The sequence below is a fragment of the Neofelis nebulosa genome, chromosome 1 (genome assembly GCF_028018385.1).
Source record: "Neofelis nebulosa isolate mNeoNeb1 chromosome 1, mNeoNeb1.pri, whole genome shotgun sequence".
NCBI classification, from domain to species: domain Eukaryota; kingdom Metazoa; phylum Chordata; class Mammalia; order Carnivora; family Felidae; genus Neofelis; species Neofelis nebulosa.
In genome coordinates this window covers 151,117,419-151,135,208 of record NC_080782.1, presented here as the reverse complement: position 1 = coordinate 151,135,208, position 17,790 = coordinate 151,117,419, and the positions used below count along the sequence as shown (strand labels likewise).

The window sequence follows — 17,790 nt, the reverse complement described above, 5'->3', positions numbered from 1 at the left end:
CCAGCGGAGCCTGTGATCGAAAGGTCACGGACGCAGTGGGTTTGGTTCTTCAAAAAGTAAAGCCACTTTTAGTCGGTGGGCATCTAAGTGTCAAGGAACAGGCAGCTCCGCCTAAGGCCTGGTCTCTAAGAAAAGCGGAAATTCGTGTTGGCTCAAGCATCTTCCGCTTTTCCACCTTTGAGGAAAGGGTGGGGAAAAAAACGCGCACCAGCAGGCCCCAGCGAGATTTGAACTCGCGACCCCTGGTTTACAAGACCAGTGCTCTAACCCCTGAGCTATGGAGCCAACCGTAAACTTCGCTTCTGCGCAAGAATACTTGATGCTGTCATCGTCTGCCGCGCAGCCGCAATGAACCACAGGAAGGAGCTAAGTAGTAACAAGCCGGCCGGTGTCTCTCCACGAACTAGGGCCCAGTTGGGCCCTCGCTGCCTCTCCGGGTACTTCAGTAAGTGTCAGTGCGGCAGGCCAAACCGCAAATCCTGGGAGACAGGGCAGATCGTGTGAGAGATAGGGTGAGAGTATTACCCGACGTGGGCGGGGGCGGGGCCTCCAGTGGGCGGAGCTGTAGGAAGACCCGAGGTCTTTCTCGGGCTTGGGAGTCGGGGGCAAAGACGAGTTGGATAGATAGGTCCAAGGCTTATTCTGTATGAGAATGAGTCCAAGGTCAGGGCTGCGAGGGAGGAGCTAGGGTAAGGGTGTCAGTAGGCCTGTTCCGAAGGAATCCAGGTCCGGGCTGGTAAGGTGGGCTGTCAGTGGGCAGTGAGTGAGAGGCTGAGAGAGGGTGTTGGAAAAATCAGAAGGTCAGAGCGTGAGGAGGTGCTGGTGGGAAAAGGACTGGAACAGGGGTGGGGTTCCCTAGCCCCTGAGGCACCTTTAGGCAAGTTAGGAAAAGGCAACCTTTTGTAGCAACCTGGATGGAACTGGAGAGTGTTATGCTAAGTGAAATAAGTCATACAGAGAAAGACAGATAACCATATGTTTTCACTCTTATGTGGATCCTGAGAAACTTAATAGAAAACCATGGAGGAGGGGAAGAAAAAAAAAAAAAGAGGTTAGAGAGGGAGGGAGCCAAAACATAAGAGACTGTTAAAAACTGAAAACAAACTGAGGGTTGATGAAGGTGGGTGATGGGTATTGAGGAGGGCACCTGTTGGGATGAGCACTGGGTGTTCTATAGAAACCAATTTGACAATAAATTTCATATTAAAAAAAATAAAATAAAAAATAAAAAAATAAAAACTTTCAAATAGTTAAAAAAAAATAAAGGAAAAGGCAACCTTTGGGGCCCACCTCAACTCTGGAGGTGCTGGTTCTGTAAGAGTCCCTAAAAGCCCAGGGGAGAGAGAGCACGGTGAGAGCCCAGGTGAGAGACAGGAGCCCTAGCCCTGCAACGGTCAGGAAGTTGCGGCTGTACAAGATATGGAAGCAGCCCAAGTGTCCATCATTGATGAATGGGTAAAGAAGAAGTGGTATATATATACAATGGAATGTTATTCAGCCATAGAAAGGAATGAAATGTTGCCATTTGCAAGCACATGGATGGAGCTAGAGAGTATAATGTTAAGTGAAATAAGTCAGAGAAAGGCAAATACCATATGATTTCACTCGTGTGTGGAATTTAAGAAACAAATCAAGTGAGCAAAAGGAAAAAAATAAGATCAAGAAACAGACTCTTAACTATAGAGAATGAACTCGTGGTGATCAGAGGAGAGGGGAGGGGAGGATGGGTTAAATAGGTGATGGGGATTAAATAATACGCCTGTCATGATGAGTACAGGGTGATGTATGGTGTTGAATTAACTATATTGTACACCTGAAACTAATATAACACTTTATGTTAACCAACTCAAAGTAAAATTTTAAATTAAAAAAAAAAGAAAGTGACTGCTGTAAGTGATGGACCTTTCCCTGGTGGCCCAACCTGCTTTATTAAAGGTCCCTGCAAGGCCAGGTGACTTAGATCCATGGGCACCCTCAAGTCTGTATGCTGAGGAACCATTTAAGGGTCTGTTATCAGGGAACTAGCTCATGCAATTCACAAGCATCTGGGACTAATGGGTGGGGTCAGAAGGACCCAAGTTAAGCCAGTCATTGCTTTCAGAGACCTGAACACCTAACAGATCTTAGGATCCCAAAGGATGGGAGAGAAAATTGCATACAATCACACATACCCTCACATCAGCATTGTGACATCCAAAGTCACTGCATTGCCTTGTTGACCAAAAGAGAACATCTCAATGTGTGATTGTTACTGTAACTGTTGTTATATTTCTTCAGATATATAGATGTCTATGTAGTTATTAACTCTGCAAACACATACTTCGATAGACACACAATCACATTCACAAACACAAAAGCTGAAAATATACACACAGACAGCCACTCGTACAGTCCCCAGACCTGGCCCTACAGGCACCTCCACCAGCCACCCACCTTCTGTGACCTGTAATATGTGTTGCAATACTTCAGCACAGTTGTTATGTGACCTTAAAGGTAACCGTGATACTCAGTCCAAAAGCCATATAAACCCAGATAATATCAGGGCTTGACGATAACATTAGGCGATTTAATTAGCAAGTGAGTGTTAAAATAAAGGGGGGGGGGGTCCTTGTGGAAATGACTAGTATTCAAATACATGGATTGGCTGCAGTGTTCTAGAACTTCTCCATATATGAACACAACATAGGATTCACCCTCTGGAATGATACAATTATAATGTAGGCTGGACACTTATATGATCCTGACCCAGGCCCATAGGACATTGGATTCAGATTTCCTGGTGCTATGTCCACTGTGTCTGCCTCTAGAACAGTGTCATGTCTCCCCTGTAAGACCCCTGTATTCAAAGTGTGCTTGGAGCATCTCAGGGACAGAGCACAGAAACCCCATGACACTTGCAGACCAGGTTATTCAATTGTCACTGTCCCTACATGCCAACATATCTGTCTAAACAGATTCATCTAGCCAGTTAGCTAGGTAGTGGGGGAGGAAAACCATGACCCTCACCTAAATGTGGAGTGGCTAATATTTAACAACAAATGAAAAATAGGGTATTACCAAATTGACCTAGGTCTGTTTGCAATACCTAAACCTACACATGTGCTGATAAAACTGCTCTCCAAAATCCACACAAACCCCTGCCCCCTCAATCTGAGATATAAACATACATGCACACATTCCTCACACATTTAAACACACCTGATCACCCAGTCTAGCAGAAACCTTCGCTACTACTTGTGCTCTTGCACTCAGACTGGAGGAGTCAAGAATGAGCTAAGCCACCCTAGAAATGAGCTCAGAGTTTGTATTTCCATCTCCTCATCCCCCTTCCCTGGGTAGCACTAAACAGGAAACTGCCCAAAACCCCTTCCCAGAAGCCCACCCAAACAGAAGCTCGGGAACAATTAGCCAAGGGAATAACACCCCACCAGGGCACAGACTGAGCAGACCTTGGCACCAGGGTCCTCTGCTGTTGGCACACATTTGACAAGTTCCAGGAAGGGTATATCAGGGGCATGTTTGTGCTCTGTGCATTCCCATGCTGATATTAGTTGCATCTGTAAAATTATAAGTGTTGTTTTGTGTTTCAAAATCCCATAGCCTTTGGTCTCCTTACTCAAGGGAGACTATACTTTGGCGTTTGAAAGGGGTTTAGGCATGTGTGAGAACACATGGCTGTCACTGTGGCAGAGGATGTACATATCACTCTGTATCATCATTAAGGGGTATTGGAAGGTAGCCATGATAAATGCCATTGTCCTGGGCTTTCCTCTCATGTACAGGTCAAGAATCTCCTTTCAGTTCTGTCCCAAGCTGTTCTCTGACCTGGGAGTACAATGCTCCTCCCTGAGTAAATGACCTCAGGCCAGGTGGATCCAGGCGTCTGAAGGCAGAGCTAGAAGCTGACAAGAAGGCAAAGCAGAAGTGGTCATGAACTTGTCTGGCTGGGCCTGAACCTGCCCCCTTGCACCTGAGGACAGCACTGTACTTGCTATTGCTCCAGACCCAGAGGTCCTGCTAAGTCCAGGTAGAAAGTCCCAGTGATGGGAAACACCTCTGTCAATAGCTGGGCTCCTGTCCTCACCCACCTCCAAGTCCTCACAGCTCAGGCTAGCTAAATCCACATGTCGACAACAGGCAGAGGACAGGCGCCAAGGGTCCAAGGCATCTTCTCTTCTACTCAGTTGACCATGGAACCCTTTTCCACAATCGCCCGTTTTTTGTCTCCAGTGTTGTGGTCTGCAGGAGCCCCTCCAAGGCAGCCCAGAGCCAATCTGGAAGGCAGGCCCACAGTAACCAGGAGGCTCCGACAGAGGGCAGCATTGCTTCCCATGGGCAGCCGGGATGAGGAGGTATTCACCCTCGACTGATTCACCCTCTCTGGGAGGCCAAAGACTTTCAAGGCCAGATTCGCAAGTAGGTGCCGGTGGAGCAGACAGAGAAAAGAGGGAACACTCGCTCGTGGAAGTTGACGCGGAAGGTGTAGAGGTGGCGCATGTCCTCCACGGCGTAGAAGGACACGGCCCCCACCTCTAGATCCAGGGCCACCCGCACGCGGGACAGGTGGCCACAGCTGAGGGGCGTCCGTTCAGGGCTAGTCACTGCCCAGTACTTCCCGCTGTTGAGCTGCAGTGCCCAGACGCCCTCCTCAGGGGTGAAGGGCGTGAGGCCCTTGCGGCGCACGCTCTCTCGCGCCACGCCGAAGGCCCAGCCGTCCTTGGAGCCCACTTCCACCTCCCAGTGGTGCCGCCCGGAGGAGAAACCACAGGACGCCAAGACTCGCGTGTTGGTGTCAAAGCGGCGTGGGTGGCAGGGCAAGTCCTGCGCCCGCTGTCCAAGGCGCACGCTCTTAAGATCCAGAGAGAGGATGAGGCGGGGGTTGGCAGTGTCGGGGTCCAAGGTCAGCTCCACTGAAGGCAGAGACAGGGAGAGATGTCCCATGCAAGCCCTCTCCCCAGCTCCCGTCAGTTACTTCTCCTCCACCATCCCCCCAAAACATGTACAAGTGGAAGCCAAACAAAAGGAATGTGTGAACCTACTTTGGATCACAATTAGAACAGATCGACAAATACAATTTAAAAGACAACTGGAGAATTTCAAACACTAGGTATTGGAAAGAAGCATTACTTTTTCTAATTGTGATTATGGCTTTGTGGGGTTTTTTTAAGTCTATCTTTAGAGATAACATACTAATATTTATGGAAATAACTTATCCATGATTTGCTTCCAAATAATCCAGTGGGAAGAAGCGGGTAGGGGCGTTTATGAAAAATATCAGCTGAAGGTCTATGATGAGAACATAATATTCATTATGATCTTCTCTCTACTTTTGTATATATTTAAATTTTTTCATAATAAAAACTTAAAATATGCACACTTGTCATAAGTACTATGTTCTAGAACTATTCTAGGCCCTGGGAATCCCACGGTTCAGTATCCCTGCCCTCCTGTAGCTTCCTTTCTGGGGGGAAGGAAAGAAGAGACAATAAATGGTGAACATGGACAATAAGAGGAGTCAGAAGAGAAGGCTGTAATTTCAGTTAGAGTGGCCAGGGAAGGTGAAAAGGCCTAGGTATGCATTTGAGCAAAGACATAAAGGAGGTGAGGAAGCCAGGCATGTAGCTGTCTAGAGGAAGCATATTCAAGGCTGAGGCCAGCCAGTGCAGTGCAAATGCTCTGAGGTGGGGGTGTGCTTAGTGCATTTCAGAAGCAGCAAAGAGCACTTGTTGTGGCTGCACAGAGTAAGCTAGAGGGAGAGTGTGCAGTGAGTTCAGAGCCTATGAAGCCTTGAAGGCCATAGAGAGGACATTATTGAATGAGAGGGGCTGTCCTAGGGTTCTGTGCAGAGGAGGGTCATGATCTGACTTGGTTTAGATCCTTCCATGGTAAATTCTGACATAGCTTGATCAATCATTAGCATCATGAATATGTGCCCCCCTCTGCCCTCCTGCAGAGTTGGATCCCACTCACCCCAGAGCTCTGCAGTAGTAAGAACCTCCTCCCTTCCTGTCTTCAATCTCTTCCTGCTTTGCCTGACCCCTGCACACAAGCCCTGTTCCCAGGAGAGGTCTCTGTTTGTCTGGAAGGGGGAATGGGGAGAGAGGCTCATCCAGGTGGCTGGTCCGCAATTTATAGGCCTACAGATCCCACTGAGGCCTGAGGGAGCCAGAACTGGGAGGCAAGGATGAGGGGAGGGCAGAGGCAGGCTGGTAGAAGGAACCAGCCATTCACAAAGCCCAGAGAAACAATCATGGGGAGGCAGTGGATTCTCTACATGGCCAAATAATGGGAAATCACTATCACAAGAACCATCTTACCTTTCTCCTCTTTCTCTAGCTCTCCCCGAAGATCCTCTGAGGAGGAGAAACAAAGCAGGAATTTCGTAAATGACTCAGAAGATTGTCTATCTGGCAATGATGGTGAATATCACCTCCTCTGACATTTACAGCCAGATACCCCGAAGGCTGAGAGTTGATGTGTAGACACTGGGTCAAGTGTGAGGGGTCAAGAAGGGGCAGTATCCTAGCTCTACCTCTTCCACTTCCCTCTCTTTTGCCTGAGCTAGTCTGAGCTGAGCTCTCCCTCCTCATCCTTCTTCTTGCCCCAGTAGCCCTCTACCCTGCCTGTCCCTGGGGGAATCTTTGTGCTCTGGGAGCAGGGGCTGCTGAATGGATTTGCCACCACCATCTCCCTGCACCAATCTGTCCTTGACACACCCTAGCTCCTATCTTCTAACAAACCTTCTGGAAAGACACATTCCTGGGCCCCCAAACTACCAGAAACACACCATGGCCACCAGCACTGCATGGCCCAACCCCAAGAACAGGCCCTACCTTTGAACTTCTTGAGCAGCCCCTTTAAGACAAAGGTCTTGAGGGAAACATTCCAGACTTTATTCTTCATCTCAGAAGAGACTGTGGTTGGCTTGGGACCAGGCACATTGCTGCATCTGCAGGACAAAGAGCCTGAGGAAGGCCCACAAACACTGTCCCACTCCCACCAGGCTGTGACAATTAGGATGGTAAGGTCCTCTTGGTGGGGAGAGGTAGAAAAAGAGAGGCTGATCTTGCAGCGGAATATCCACAGCCAGGCAGGTGGACATTTGCCTTAGAAAGTACATAGGTAAGGCAATGTGGGAATTGGGAGTGTGAGGTCAGGGATGAGGGGATGAAGAGAGAGAGCTCAGTGGAAAAGGAGAAGAGCCAGCTTGGAAAGACCTAAGGAAATCTTAGGTCCACTCACCTGCTTAGTGTGTTTTTGAATTCCTGGAAAGAAAGATAAAAGAAAGCCAAATCAGCACCAGGAAACCTCCAGTTACTTTTGAGAAAATAAAACTGACCCCTTGTGCTGCTTCCAGAGGAATATGCAACTTTTTTTATTATTTTTTTTTTTTTAGTAGGCTCCACAAGCAGTTTATAGCCCAAGGTGGGGCTTGAACTCACAACCTTGAGATCAAGACCTGATCTGAGATCAAGAGTCAGAGCCTTGGCCAACCAAGGCACCCAGGGATCTAGGTACCCCCAGAGGAATAAGCAATAAGGTGTACTACCACTCCCTACCACCTTTATGGGCCCAGGTGTCAATGGCTTCCTGCTGTGGCTGGTTTCTGGGTGTTTTATCAACTCTCTGCCCACAGCTTTGCAAATGCTCTCTTCATTACAGAATCATCACTGGAGCTTTGTGCTGGGATCCAGTGTTGCCTACCCTCTCTACACCACCCCAGATAAGTCACAGCTCTTATGCAATGACTGGTTACTCATACCAGCACCTTTCAAATGCCTATTCTTGACCAATTTGTGGATTGTGACTATTTATTTATTTTGAGAGAGCCCATGAGCAAGTGGGGGAAGGGCAGAGAGTGAGGGAGAGAGAATCCCAAGCAGGCTCCTTGCTGTCACTGCAGATCCATACGGGACTTGATCCCACCAACCATGAGATCATGACCTGAGCTGAAATCAAGAGTCTGAAGCTTAACCAAGTGAGCCACCCACCCCCCCCCTTTTTAAAGTTTATTAATAATTTATTAGTAATATTAATAAATATTGAGAGAATGAGCAGGGGAAGGAGGGAGAGAGTGTGACTATTTATTTTAAAAGGAAATAGAATAGAAAATGTCAAAGTACATCCGGAGTAGTAAAGTATTATTTTATGAGACTGTTGGCATAAGGTTTACATCCTGGAATATGACATAAGCCTTGCATATAGCTCTTTGGAACTCCTTTCTGTCTGCTAGATTGGATGTTGCTCAATTCATGTCGTTGAGTAAAGCCAGTAAGATCTTTATTGTGACTCGAGGTCAAGAAATTTTTATCACAACTTTTTAGACCTTTAACCCCAGAAGAATCAGGGCAGTTTTCTCCAGTCCCCTTCTGCTTGAGTATGTGATTCTACTAAACTCACAGGATCTAACTCTGTTCTCACTGTTTATGAAGCCTTAGGATAAATGATCCATACCTCTGGCCAAGCCAGACTCACCTGAAGAAAGTCAAGGTCAGGCTTTCGAGATGTCTCCTGGATCTGGCTGCTGAGCTTGGAGAGCTGGGTGATTTCACCCTCAAGCTGAGCTATGTTCTCATTTTGCTTCTGTGTCACCTCCCGTGACAGCTCCTCCAGGCGGCCCAGGAGCCGGCCCTCCTGCTCCACCAGGAAGGCCCGCAGAGCCTGGAACTCTGCACCCACCTTCTCTCGCTCAGCTGCCATCTGCTTCTGTCTCAGGAGAGAAGTTGGAGAGGCAATGGGGCACAGGCATCAAGATGTGGCATTTGGACAGGAGACTCTGAGCCATCCCACAGGACAAAGTTCCGTCCCCCTCACTGGTCAGGGGTCAGAGACTCAACTACACATACCCACCAAGCACAGCCTCTAATTTAAATATCCCACCTCTGAGTGCAGAGCAGCTTCAACACATGCTCTCATGTCCCCTGTCACAGATGTGCTCTCCCATCAATCTAGGGCAACTTATACTTGCCTCAGAACCACCCTGGGCTGCAGTTTCCTCATTTGAAAAGTAGGAGGAATAAATTAGTGCCTCCTAGAGCCACTGCAAGAATTAAACTGAGGTCACTCCCTCCCACCCCGAACACATTTATTTTGAGTTAAAAACCATCCTAAAATTTGTATGGAACCACAAAAGACCCCGCATAGCCAAAGTAATACTGAAGAAGAAGACTAAAGTGGGAGGTATCACAATCCCAGACTTTAGCCTCTACTACAAAGCTGTCATCATCAAGACAGCATGGTATTGGCACAAAAACAGACACATAGACCAATGGAATAGAATAGAGCCTCCAGAATTGGACCCACAAAAGTATGGTCAACTAATCTTTGACAAAGAAGGAAAGAATATCCAATGGAAAAAAGACAGTCTCTTTAACAAATGGTGCTGGGAGAACTGGACAGCAACATGCAGAAGAATGAAACTAGACCACTTTCCTACACTATTCACAAAAATAAACTCAAAATGGAAAAAGGACCTGAATGTGAGACAGGAAACCATCAAAACCCTAGAGGGGAAAGCAGGAAAAAACCTCTCTGACCTCAGCCGCAGCAATTTCTTACTTGACACATCCCAAAAGGCAAGGGAATTAAAAGCAAAAATGAACTATTGGGACCTCATGAAGATAAAAAGTTTCTGCACTTTAAAGAAAACAATCAACAAAACTAAAAGACAGCCAACGGAATGGGAAAAGATATTTGCAAATGACATATTGTACAAAGGGCTAGTATCCAAAATCTATAAAGAGCTCACCAAACTCCACACCCAAAAAACAAATAATCCAGTGAAGAAATGGGCAGAAAACATGAATAGACACTTCTCTAAAGAAGACATCCAGATGGCCAACAGACACATGAAAAGATGCTCAACGTCGCTCCTCATCAGGGAAATACAAATCAAAACCACACTGAGATACCACCTCACGCCAGTCAGAGTGGCTAAAATGAACAAATCAGGAGACTATAGATGCTGGAGAGGATGTGGAGAAATGGGAACCGTCTTGCCCTGTTGGTGGGAATGCAAACTGGTGCAGCCACTCTGGAAAACAGTGTGGAGGTTCCTCAAAAAATTAAAAACAGATCTACCCTATGACCCAGCAATAGCACTGCTAGGAATTTACCCACGGGATACAGGAGTGCTAATGCATAGGGGCACTTGTACCCCAATGTTTATAGCAGCACTTTCAACAATAGCCAAATTATGGAAAGAGCCTAAATGTCCATCAACTGATGAATGGATAAAGAAGATGTGGTTTATATATACAATGGAATACTACTTGGCAATGAGAAAGAATGAAATGTGGCCTTTGGTAGCAACGTGAATGGAAGTGGAGAGTGTTATGCTAAGTGAAATAAGTCATACAGAGAAAGACAGATACTATATGTTTTCACTTATATGTGGATCCTGAGAAACTTAACAGAAGACCATGGGGGAGCAGAAGGGGGAAAACAAAGTTAGAGAGGAAGGGAGGCAAACCATAAGAGACTCTTAAAAACTGAGAATAAACTGAGGATTGATGGGGGGTAGCAGGGAGGGGAAAGTGGGTGATGGGCATTGAGGAGGGCACCTGTTGGCATGAGCATTGGGTGTTGTATGGAAACCAATTTGACAGTAAATTTCATATTTAGAAAAAAAAAAAAAAAAGACAAAAGGCCCAAAATGGAGTCACTCACGCTAAGTCCCCCATCAGGAAACAGAGACTTAATTACAGTTTCAGTTCTCCCAGAAATAGAATCTTAAACCAGTCAATCAGGAGTCACCTGATCAGCATTAGTTGGGTAACTACCTGACAAACAGGGAAAGTAACCTTGCAATAATCCATCTGCTTTTTGGCCCAGTATAACTTCCTTGTTCCTGCCCCCTACTGCCTATAAAATCTCTTGGCTTGCATAGCTTTTCAGAGCTCTTTTTCTATCTGCTAGATGGGATACTGCCCAGTTCATGAATCACTGAATAAAACCAATAAGAACTGCAAATTTTACTCAGATTTTGTCCTTTAACATTTGTCACCCCTCCAACTTTCACTCTTCACTTCTTTTTAAAGATTGCACATACAATGCCAGGATGGTGGGGTCCTCTGTTGTCACCCAAAGAGGGCCCACCTGGAAAGTGCCCTGCTCACCAGGAGCTCCTTGCTCTCCTTCTCTTCCGTGGAACGAAACACCTCATAGTCTTCCAGATCCTTCCTCAAGACCTTCAGCCTAGACTCCAGGAGCTCCTGCAGGAGGGTGAGAAGGGAGACATTATGGGAAGAGGACTCTGGAAACCCTACATGTGCCTTCCCGGAGCCATCCAGGAGAAAGACAAGGCCCTATTAATTGAAGAGGAGGAGGCAAGGTTGAAGACCTGTCTGGACATCGGGATAGCTGACAGCCTGCACAGACGCACATAGGGGTACGGGGCAATTGAAAGGTGACTCCAAAGACCTCAAGGTCTCACTTCCCCAACCATCTGTGCACAATCCTGGCTGAAATGCAGGCCCTTTGGCAGCCCAACCTGCCTAGTTTTGTCCTCTGATCTCTTAATCACCATCAGAAAGACGTCTGGGAGGGAGTGCTGGAGCGGATTAAGGAGTAAAGAAAAACTGGGGGCTGTGTGCCTGAAGCCTCCGTGCACACCCCAGTAAGGAAGTGGGAAAGAGAAGTGCCTCAAACCCATATCTTTGACACAACCAAAGACAGCTTTTGGTGCTCTATTCAACCCAGAAGTCACCCACTGCCTTACCCCAACCTTTTTGGAAGGTCGTCCCACTCCAGGACGCGGGGACATTGCACAGAGCCACGCCCAGGGAAAGGGCGGGGGCTGAGAATGGGGGCAGAGGAAGTGGGGGTGTGACGGAGACACCGCTAGAAGCCAGGGACAGACAGAAAGAAAATCGCGAAATCTGGGGGCATCAATTAGGCGATCCAGTAGGGAGACCAGAGGGAAGCTCGAGGTGGGTGGGAGGATGGTACTGGTTGTGTGTGGGTGACCCAGCGAGTGCTGCAATCAGTCCCAGAGCCAGTGGAACAGGAAGAAAGAGGCAGGGTCTCACCTGGGTATCCTGCCTGCCTGCCTGCCTGCCTGCCAGAGATCTGCACTGTCTGCGCGGGAAGACAGGACCCGAACTGGGGTCCTGAGGCTCTGCATGGGTGGGGTCCGCCCTCACCTTAGCTTCCTGCACAGCCTCGTCTAGCGGCAACACTGCGTGCGCGCGGTGTTCGCGGGCGCGGTCGCACACCACGCAAATGGCGCGTCCGTCGTCCTGGCAGTAGAGCTTGAGCGGTTCACCATGCTGTACGCACCCGGCCACCGCCGCCTCCGGGGGCCGGTGTTCTCCTGGCGCGGCCGCAGGCAGGCTGAAGCGCCGCAGCAGCGTGGCCACTGAGGCCAGCTGCCTGTTGGGCCGCAGCTGGCCGGGACGCACGGGCTCTCTACACTGTGGGCAGGGCAGCGGACAAGGCAGCGCGCGCGGCACTGTGGTCGTTCCTGTGCCGGGGCGCTCCCAACAGCGCGCGATACAGGAGCGGCAGAAGCTGTGACCGCACTCGACGGATACGGGCTCGCGGAAGAGCTCCAGGCAGATAGAGCATGTGGCCTCGCCCTGCAGCTCTGCCGCCAGTGCCAGCGCCTCGGCCCCGGAGCCGGGGCCAGTCTGCGGCCCCACCGCCGCCATGCGCTTCCTTAGCGCACTTAAGTCCAGCAGTGCTGGAGAAGCCGAGGGACCCGACAGTTCGCGGCTCGGAGTGGGGAGACCCAGTAGGGGCCTCCGAGCACCCACTAGGAGAGGAAGGGCGGGGCTGACGCCAGGCAGGCGGAGACGTAAGCTGAGGGCTGGCGGGGCCGGGAAGCGGAGAGAAGAATGAGAGTTGTGGGCGGGCCAGACCGCACTGCTCTACTGGATCCAAGCGCCGGCCAGCTCCCTGCACCTCTGCTCTGGGCCACTCAATCACTGGCTTTGGTCTGCGGCCTCCTCGGTCCCCTGGCGCCCTCTCTCTGTCGCCCCCCCCCCCCCCCCCCCAGCCCAGCCCGTCAGCAGTCCTCTCTAAGCCACCCACAGCCTGGCCCAGGCAGCCGTGGGAAACAGGCCCGGACAGGTGGGAGCCCACACCCAGCCGGGCACAACTCGTCGTGGCCGCCTGAGGCCAACCCAGCAGGGCCAGGCCTTGGGCCTAGCGCCCGGGCCACAGTGTCAGGTTCCCAGAGTGCAGGTTTGTCCTGGTCCTGTGCTGACCTAAATTTAGTGTCTGGAACCTGGCTCTTGCCCCCACCCCCAAGCCTGGCATAGTATCTATTTCCCACTGTTGTTCTCCCCCTTGTTTATTCTTTATTTAATTTTTGGCTTTGAATAAATAATACATTTACAATGAATTTTCCCACTTTAATCTCCCTCCCAAATAACTCAACCCTCTACTGTCCCTCCAGAACTACCTGATGTATTTGTTTCCACCCCCTTTCCTCATTCCCTCTGGAGGCCACTCAGGGCAGGCTTTAGCGACCACCCTCCTCAGAAACCGCTCTTGTCAAGGTCACCAGTAACCTCAGCGATCCTAACCTAAAGGCATAGGCTCCTTCTCCGGCCTCACCTCATCTGCCCTCTTCTCTGATGCTTCCTCCTTGCTGACACTCTTTCCTGGCACCTTCCAGGTTACTGTACTCCCTGGCTCTCCACCCACATCCCTGGCCTCCTACCTTTTTCTTGGTCTCTCTTGTGGTTTCCTCCTCCTCTCCCCGCACTTGCTCAGCCCTTGGACCTCCGTCTATCCTCACTTGTGATCTCTTCCACTTTCTTGGTTTGAAATACCCTCTCCTTGTGGATGCCACAGTACACATCCCCACCCAGGTTCCCTTAGGATGCCTGGCTCCCACATCCAACCCCGGGCAGCATGTCCTAAGGAATATCACTCCGCATTCACTGTATCCACAACTGTATTTCTAATCTGATTCTCCACCTGTTCCTTCCACAGTCTTCCCCACCCCACCCCATTTAACAGCAACTCCATCCCTTCAGATGCTGAGGCCAAACTGGGAAGTCCTCTATGACTCCCAAGAGGAATACATTGCCCACACTCCACCCTCAGTTCCTCAGTGTGTCCTCCCTCTCTCACGTCCTCCACTGCACCATTTCCAATGATCTGATGATCACAATTCTCTCCCCTTCTGTCACATTGTTCTACCTTGTCTTCTCCACCCAGCTGTGAGAACAGTCCTGTTAAAATGTTAAGTCAGATTAATGTTAAGTTCTCCTCTGCTCAAACCCTCCATTGGCTGCCACTTCTCAAAGTCAAAGTCTTTACAGTCCTCCAAAGGCCCTATCCATTCTTTGACCCCATACCCTGCACCCAGCCTCTCTATCCGCATCTCTTGTCACTCTCCTCTGTTGACTCCTCTCTTTCCATATGGACCTCCTTGCTATTCCTGCACCATGCCAGCAAGATCCTATCTCAGGGCCTTTGAACTGGCTTTTACCATTACTTGGACTTCTCTTTTCCCATACTTGCATGGCTTACTTCTCACCTCTTTCAAGCCTTGTTTCAAATAACCTCTCAGCGAAGCCTGCCCCCACCACACTGTTTAAAATCGCACCTTGCCGCACTTCAGTCTTCAACGCGGGCTCTATTTTCTAACACTCTACTCCCTCCTTTGGAATTTGAGCTATTGAAGGGGATGACTGTGTCAGTTTTGTTCGCGGCTGGACCCCCAGATTTCTAGAGCAGTTCTTGGCACATAGTAAGCGATCGATAAAGTTTTCTTGGAATGAACTGATTTAACATTGTTCAAAATTCAGATATACACAGCAGTTCACAGCGAAAAGTGTGTCCACTGTCTACGCTCGAGTCTCCTCCCCAACCCAAGCGATCAACTTTGCAATTCTGAATTACTACACTCCCTTTCTTTTTGTTTAACAAACGTAGCAGTCTGCATACAGTCTTCCTTACTTCACTTTTTCGGATCACAGTTCATTTGGGGCATTGTGCCCAATGACTTCCCCCCTGCCTTCAGGTGTTTATTCTGGCTCTGTTCTTCCAGCGAACGTCCCCTCAGTGGGGGCAGTGGAGGACTCGGAAACACAGCTCCAAGCGTTATGGTACCCGCTTTGCAGCATCTGGGTTATCTCGCTCCGCCATTTGCGCAGCCGCTCTCTGTGCTAATGTACAGTCAAGAGAGCATGTAGAGAGCCACTAGGCCAGGTGGGGATGTAGCTCAGTGGTAGAGCGCATGCTTTGCATGTATGAGGCCCCGGGTTCGATCCCCGGCATCTCCAGCACGGGTTTGCGTAAAGCCCTCTTTTTCATTAAGTTTTGAAACTAGGCGTGTTTGCAAAGCCTGGGGGACAAACTTCCTATCTTGGAGTTTGCACAGGTTGGAGGGGGCGACCGTGGGACCCACCTACTCGAATTCCCAGATACCACCTCTGAACTCCAGATTAAAGTATCAGAGTGAGCATGCCAGCGCCGTAGAAAGAATGCGTTTGCCGTCCTTCGCCCCGTGCGCTTTCCGGGAATGGAAAAAGTTTAGGTCGCGGGCAGACCAGAGTAAACAGAAACCAGACCTAGGTGGGAGGGGCAGTCAGGCATGATCTAGAGGCTTTACGTTCCCCGGGCTAAGGAACCATTTGATTAGATCACAACTAAACCGACCTTTAAATTTGGAGCCACAAACAGCCTGAATATTACCTTGAAGTAAGGATTGTTGAGATGTTTTCCCAAGCCGCCCGGCTAGCTCAGTCGGTAGAGCATGAGACTCTTAATCTCAGGGTCGTGGGTTCGAGCCCCACGTTGGGCGCGCAGTGTGTCTTCTTTTCTTGTACTTCAATTAATGACAACTGGTTCACTACCTCTGTGTTCTGGGACAACAAAAACCTCATTCTGGAAATTTCCTGTGTGCAGCAGTCAATTGGCCTTTTTTGTAGCTATACCTTTGTTCATGGATTAATTTATGCTTTACCGCTAGCAAAGTGAATTTTATATAAGTATATGTAAATTATTAGTTTTTAAAATAGTTAAAATATGCAAAATAAAATTTACCATTTCAATAGTTTTTACATGTACAGTTCTGTAGCTTTTCACACATTCACACTGTTGTGCAATCACCATCTATCCATCTCCAATCGCTTCTCGGCCTTTTGGCGAAGATCAAGTGTAGTATCCATCTCCAAACTTTCTCGTCTTCCCCAACTGCAACTCTATCCAGGAAATACTATCTCCATTCTCTCCTTCCTCCAGCCCCTGGCAACCACCATTCCACTATCTCTATGACTACTCTAGGGGCCTTATACATATATTTGTTCTTTTGTGACTGGCTTATTTCACTTAGCACAGTGTCTTCAGGGTTCATCTGTGTGTATCAAAATTTTTTTCTTTTTAAAGCTAATATTCCATCATATGTTACATTATTTTTAACTGTTCATCTGTCTACAAACACTTGGTTAGTTTCCTTCCATTTTTTGGCTCTTGTGAATAATGAAGCTATTAGCAACGGTGTGCAAATACCTGTTTGAGTTCCTGCTTTCACTTCTGTTGGGGATATACCTAGAAGTGAAATTGCTTACCATATGGTGTTTATTTTTTTCTTTTTAATTTTAACTCCAGTATTATAACATATGGTATTTCTATTTTTAGTAGTTTTGAAGAATCACTATACCATTTTCCACAGAATTCCACAAAATAAGTTTTTAAATATCTTTTGAGTAGGTTACAAACTGTACTGTTCAAAAATTGAACCATATATAAAAACATTCAGTGAAAACTGTCATCTTCTCTCCTTAGGTAACAACTTTTATTTCTTTGTATATATTCTTCCACAGTTACATATTTTTGATGCAAATATATTTCTATTTTCCTCTATTTTATACAAAAAGATAATTACAACTCTTACATTTGGGGATCTTTCCATCTCAAGACATTGGAAACTTTCTAAATCTTTTTTTTTTTTCAGCTGCATCATATTCCCCTGTAGATGAATCACAGTTTATTTAACAAATCACCTACTGATGGACATTTATGTTGTTTCCAACCTCTTATTATTATAATCAATTCTGCAGTTAATAAGGATATTGTTGTTATTTTGCACTTTTGCACTCATGTCTGTGAGGCAAATTCCTAGAAGTGAGATTGCTAGGTCAAAGCTTAAATGTGATTGTAATTTTATAGATGTAGACAAATCACTGAACTGTGGATCTTACAGGCTGATATTCCTTCCTACCAGCCATGAATCAGATTGCCTGTTTCTCCACTACTTTGGTGGCAATGGACTGCTTTAACAAATCTAACATGACTCCACCCCCCTTAAAATTGCCAGGGTCCCTCACTGCCTGTCCTAGATAAGATGACACCCATTGCAGGGCCTACAGGGCATGGCCTGACAGGAAGAGGGACCCTCCTTTTGCTTCTCAGAGGAGCATACTCAAGCAAAAGATTCTGAAGATCACAGTGTCAATCTATTTATGGCTTCTAATCCAATTCTATAGGACAACATTATTTTTTTTCTTTTTTAGGCCTGGTTCTGTGAAGACTATTATGTTTCCTTCATTTGCAGAGCCACGACATCTTTGGAAAGGCAAACTCGTTTATTTCTTACTCTGCAAATTTTCTCCCTTGGACAGGAAGAAACCAACCAAACATAAGAAATTAAATTTGTATGTGATTTTCTATTTGGTCTTGATATCACATGGGGCATGTATAAATTATTAGATCATGGGGGTGCCTGGGTGGCTCAATGGGTTAAGCTTCCAACTTCAGCTGAGGTCATGAGCTCACAGTTTATGGGTTCAGGCCCTGCCTTGGGTTCTGTGCTGACAGCTCAGAGCCTGGAGC

The 17,790-nt window shown here is 47.8% G+C and overlaps 1 protein-coding gene and 3 non-coding genes across 12 annotated transcripts; 2 read left to right on the top strand and 2 right to left on the bottom strand.

Annotated features, from left to right (window-relative positions):
• Window positions 1-212: 212 nt before the first annotated feature.
• On the bottom strand, window positions 213-285 carry TRNAT-UGU (transfer RNA threonine (anticodon UGU)). Its single transcript has one exon. It is a non-coding gene; the product is annotated as a tRNA-Thr (tRNA).
• A 1,955-nt stretch (window positions 286-2,240) lies between these two features.
• On the bottom strand, window positions 2,241-12,938 carry TRIM7 (tripartite motif containing 7). 9 transcript variants are annotated; one of them, XM_058739994.1, is made up of 8 exons: window positions 12,144-12,931; window positions 11,118-11,213; window positions 8,476-8,706; window positions 7,243-7,265; window positions 6,834-6,949; window positions 6,318-6,353; window positions 5,971-6,079; window positions 4,715-4,910 (listed from the first exon to the last, which is right to left on the bottom strand). In XM_058739994.1, the coding sequence occupies exons 1-8, from the start codon at window positions 12,648-12,650 to the stop codon at window positions 4,850-4,852; spliced, it is 1,179 nt and encodes a 392-aa protein (XP_058595977.1). In that variant the 5' UTR covers window positions 12,651-12,931; the 3' UTR covers window positions 4,715-4,849. The 9 variants fall into 9 exon arrangements, 8 of the variants coding, with proteins under 8 accessions (XP_058595970.1, XP_058596028.1, XP_058595984.1 ...); XM_058739987.1 differs by lacking the exon at window positions 5,971-6,079 and having other exon boundaries at window positions 2,241-4,910; window positions 12,144-12,922; XM_058740045.1 differs by lacking the exons at window positions 5,971-6,079; window positions 12,144-12,931 and adding an exon at window positions 12,030-12,082 and having other exon boundaries at window positions 2,241-4,910.
• Window positions 12,939-15,167: 2,229 nt separating this feature from the next.
• TRNAA-UGC (transfer RNA alanine (anticodon UGC)) lies at window positions 15,168-15,239 on the top strand. The gene has a single exon. It is a non-coding gene; the product is annotated as a tRNA-Ala (tRNA).
• A 448-nt stretch (window positions 15,240-15,687) lies between these two features.
• On the top strand, window positions 15,688-15,760 carry TRNAK-CUU (transfer RNA lysine (anticodon CUU)). Its single transcript has one exon. It is a non-coding gene; the product is annotated as a tRNA-Lys (tRNA).
• Window positions 15,761-17,790: the final 2,030 nt, after the last annotated feature.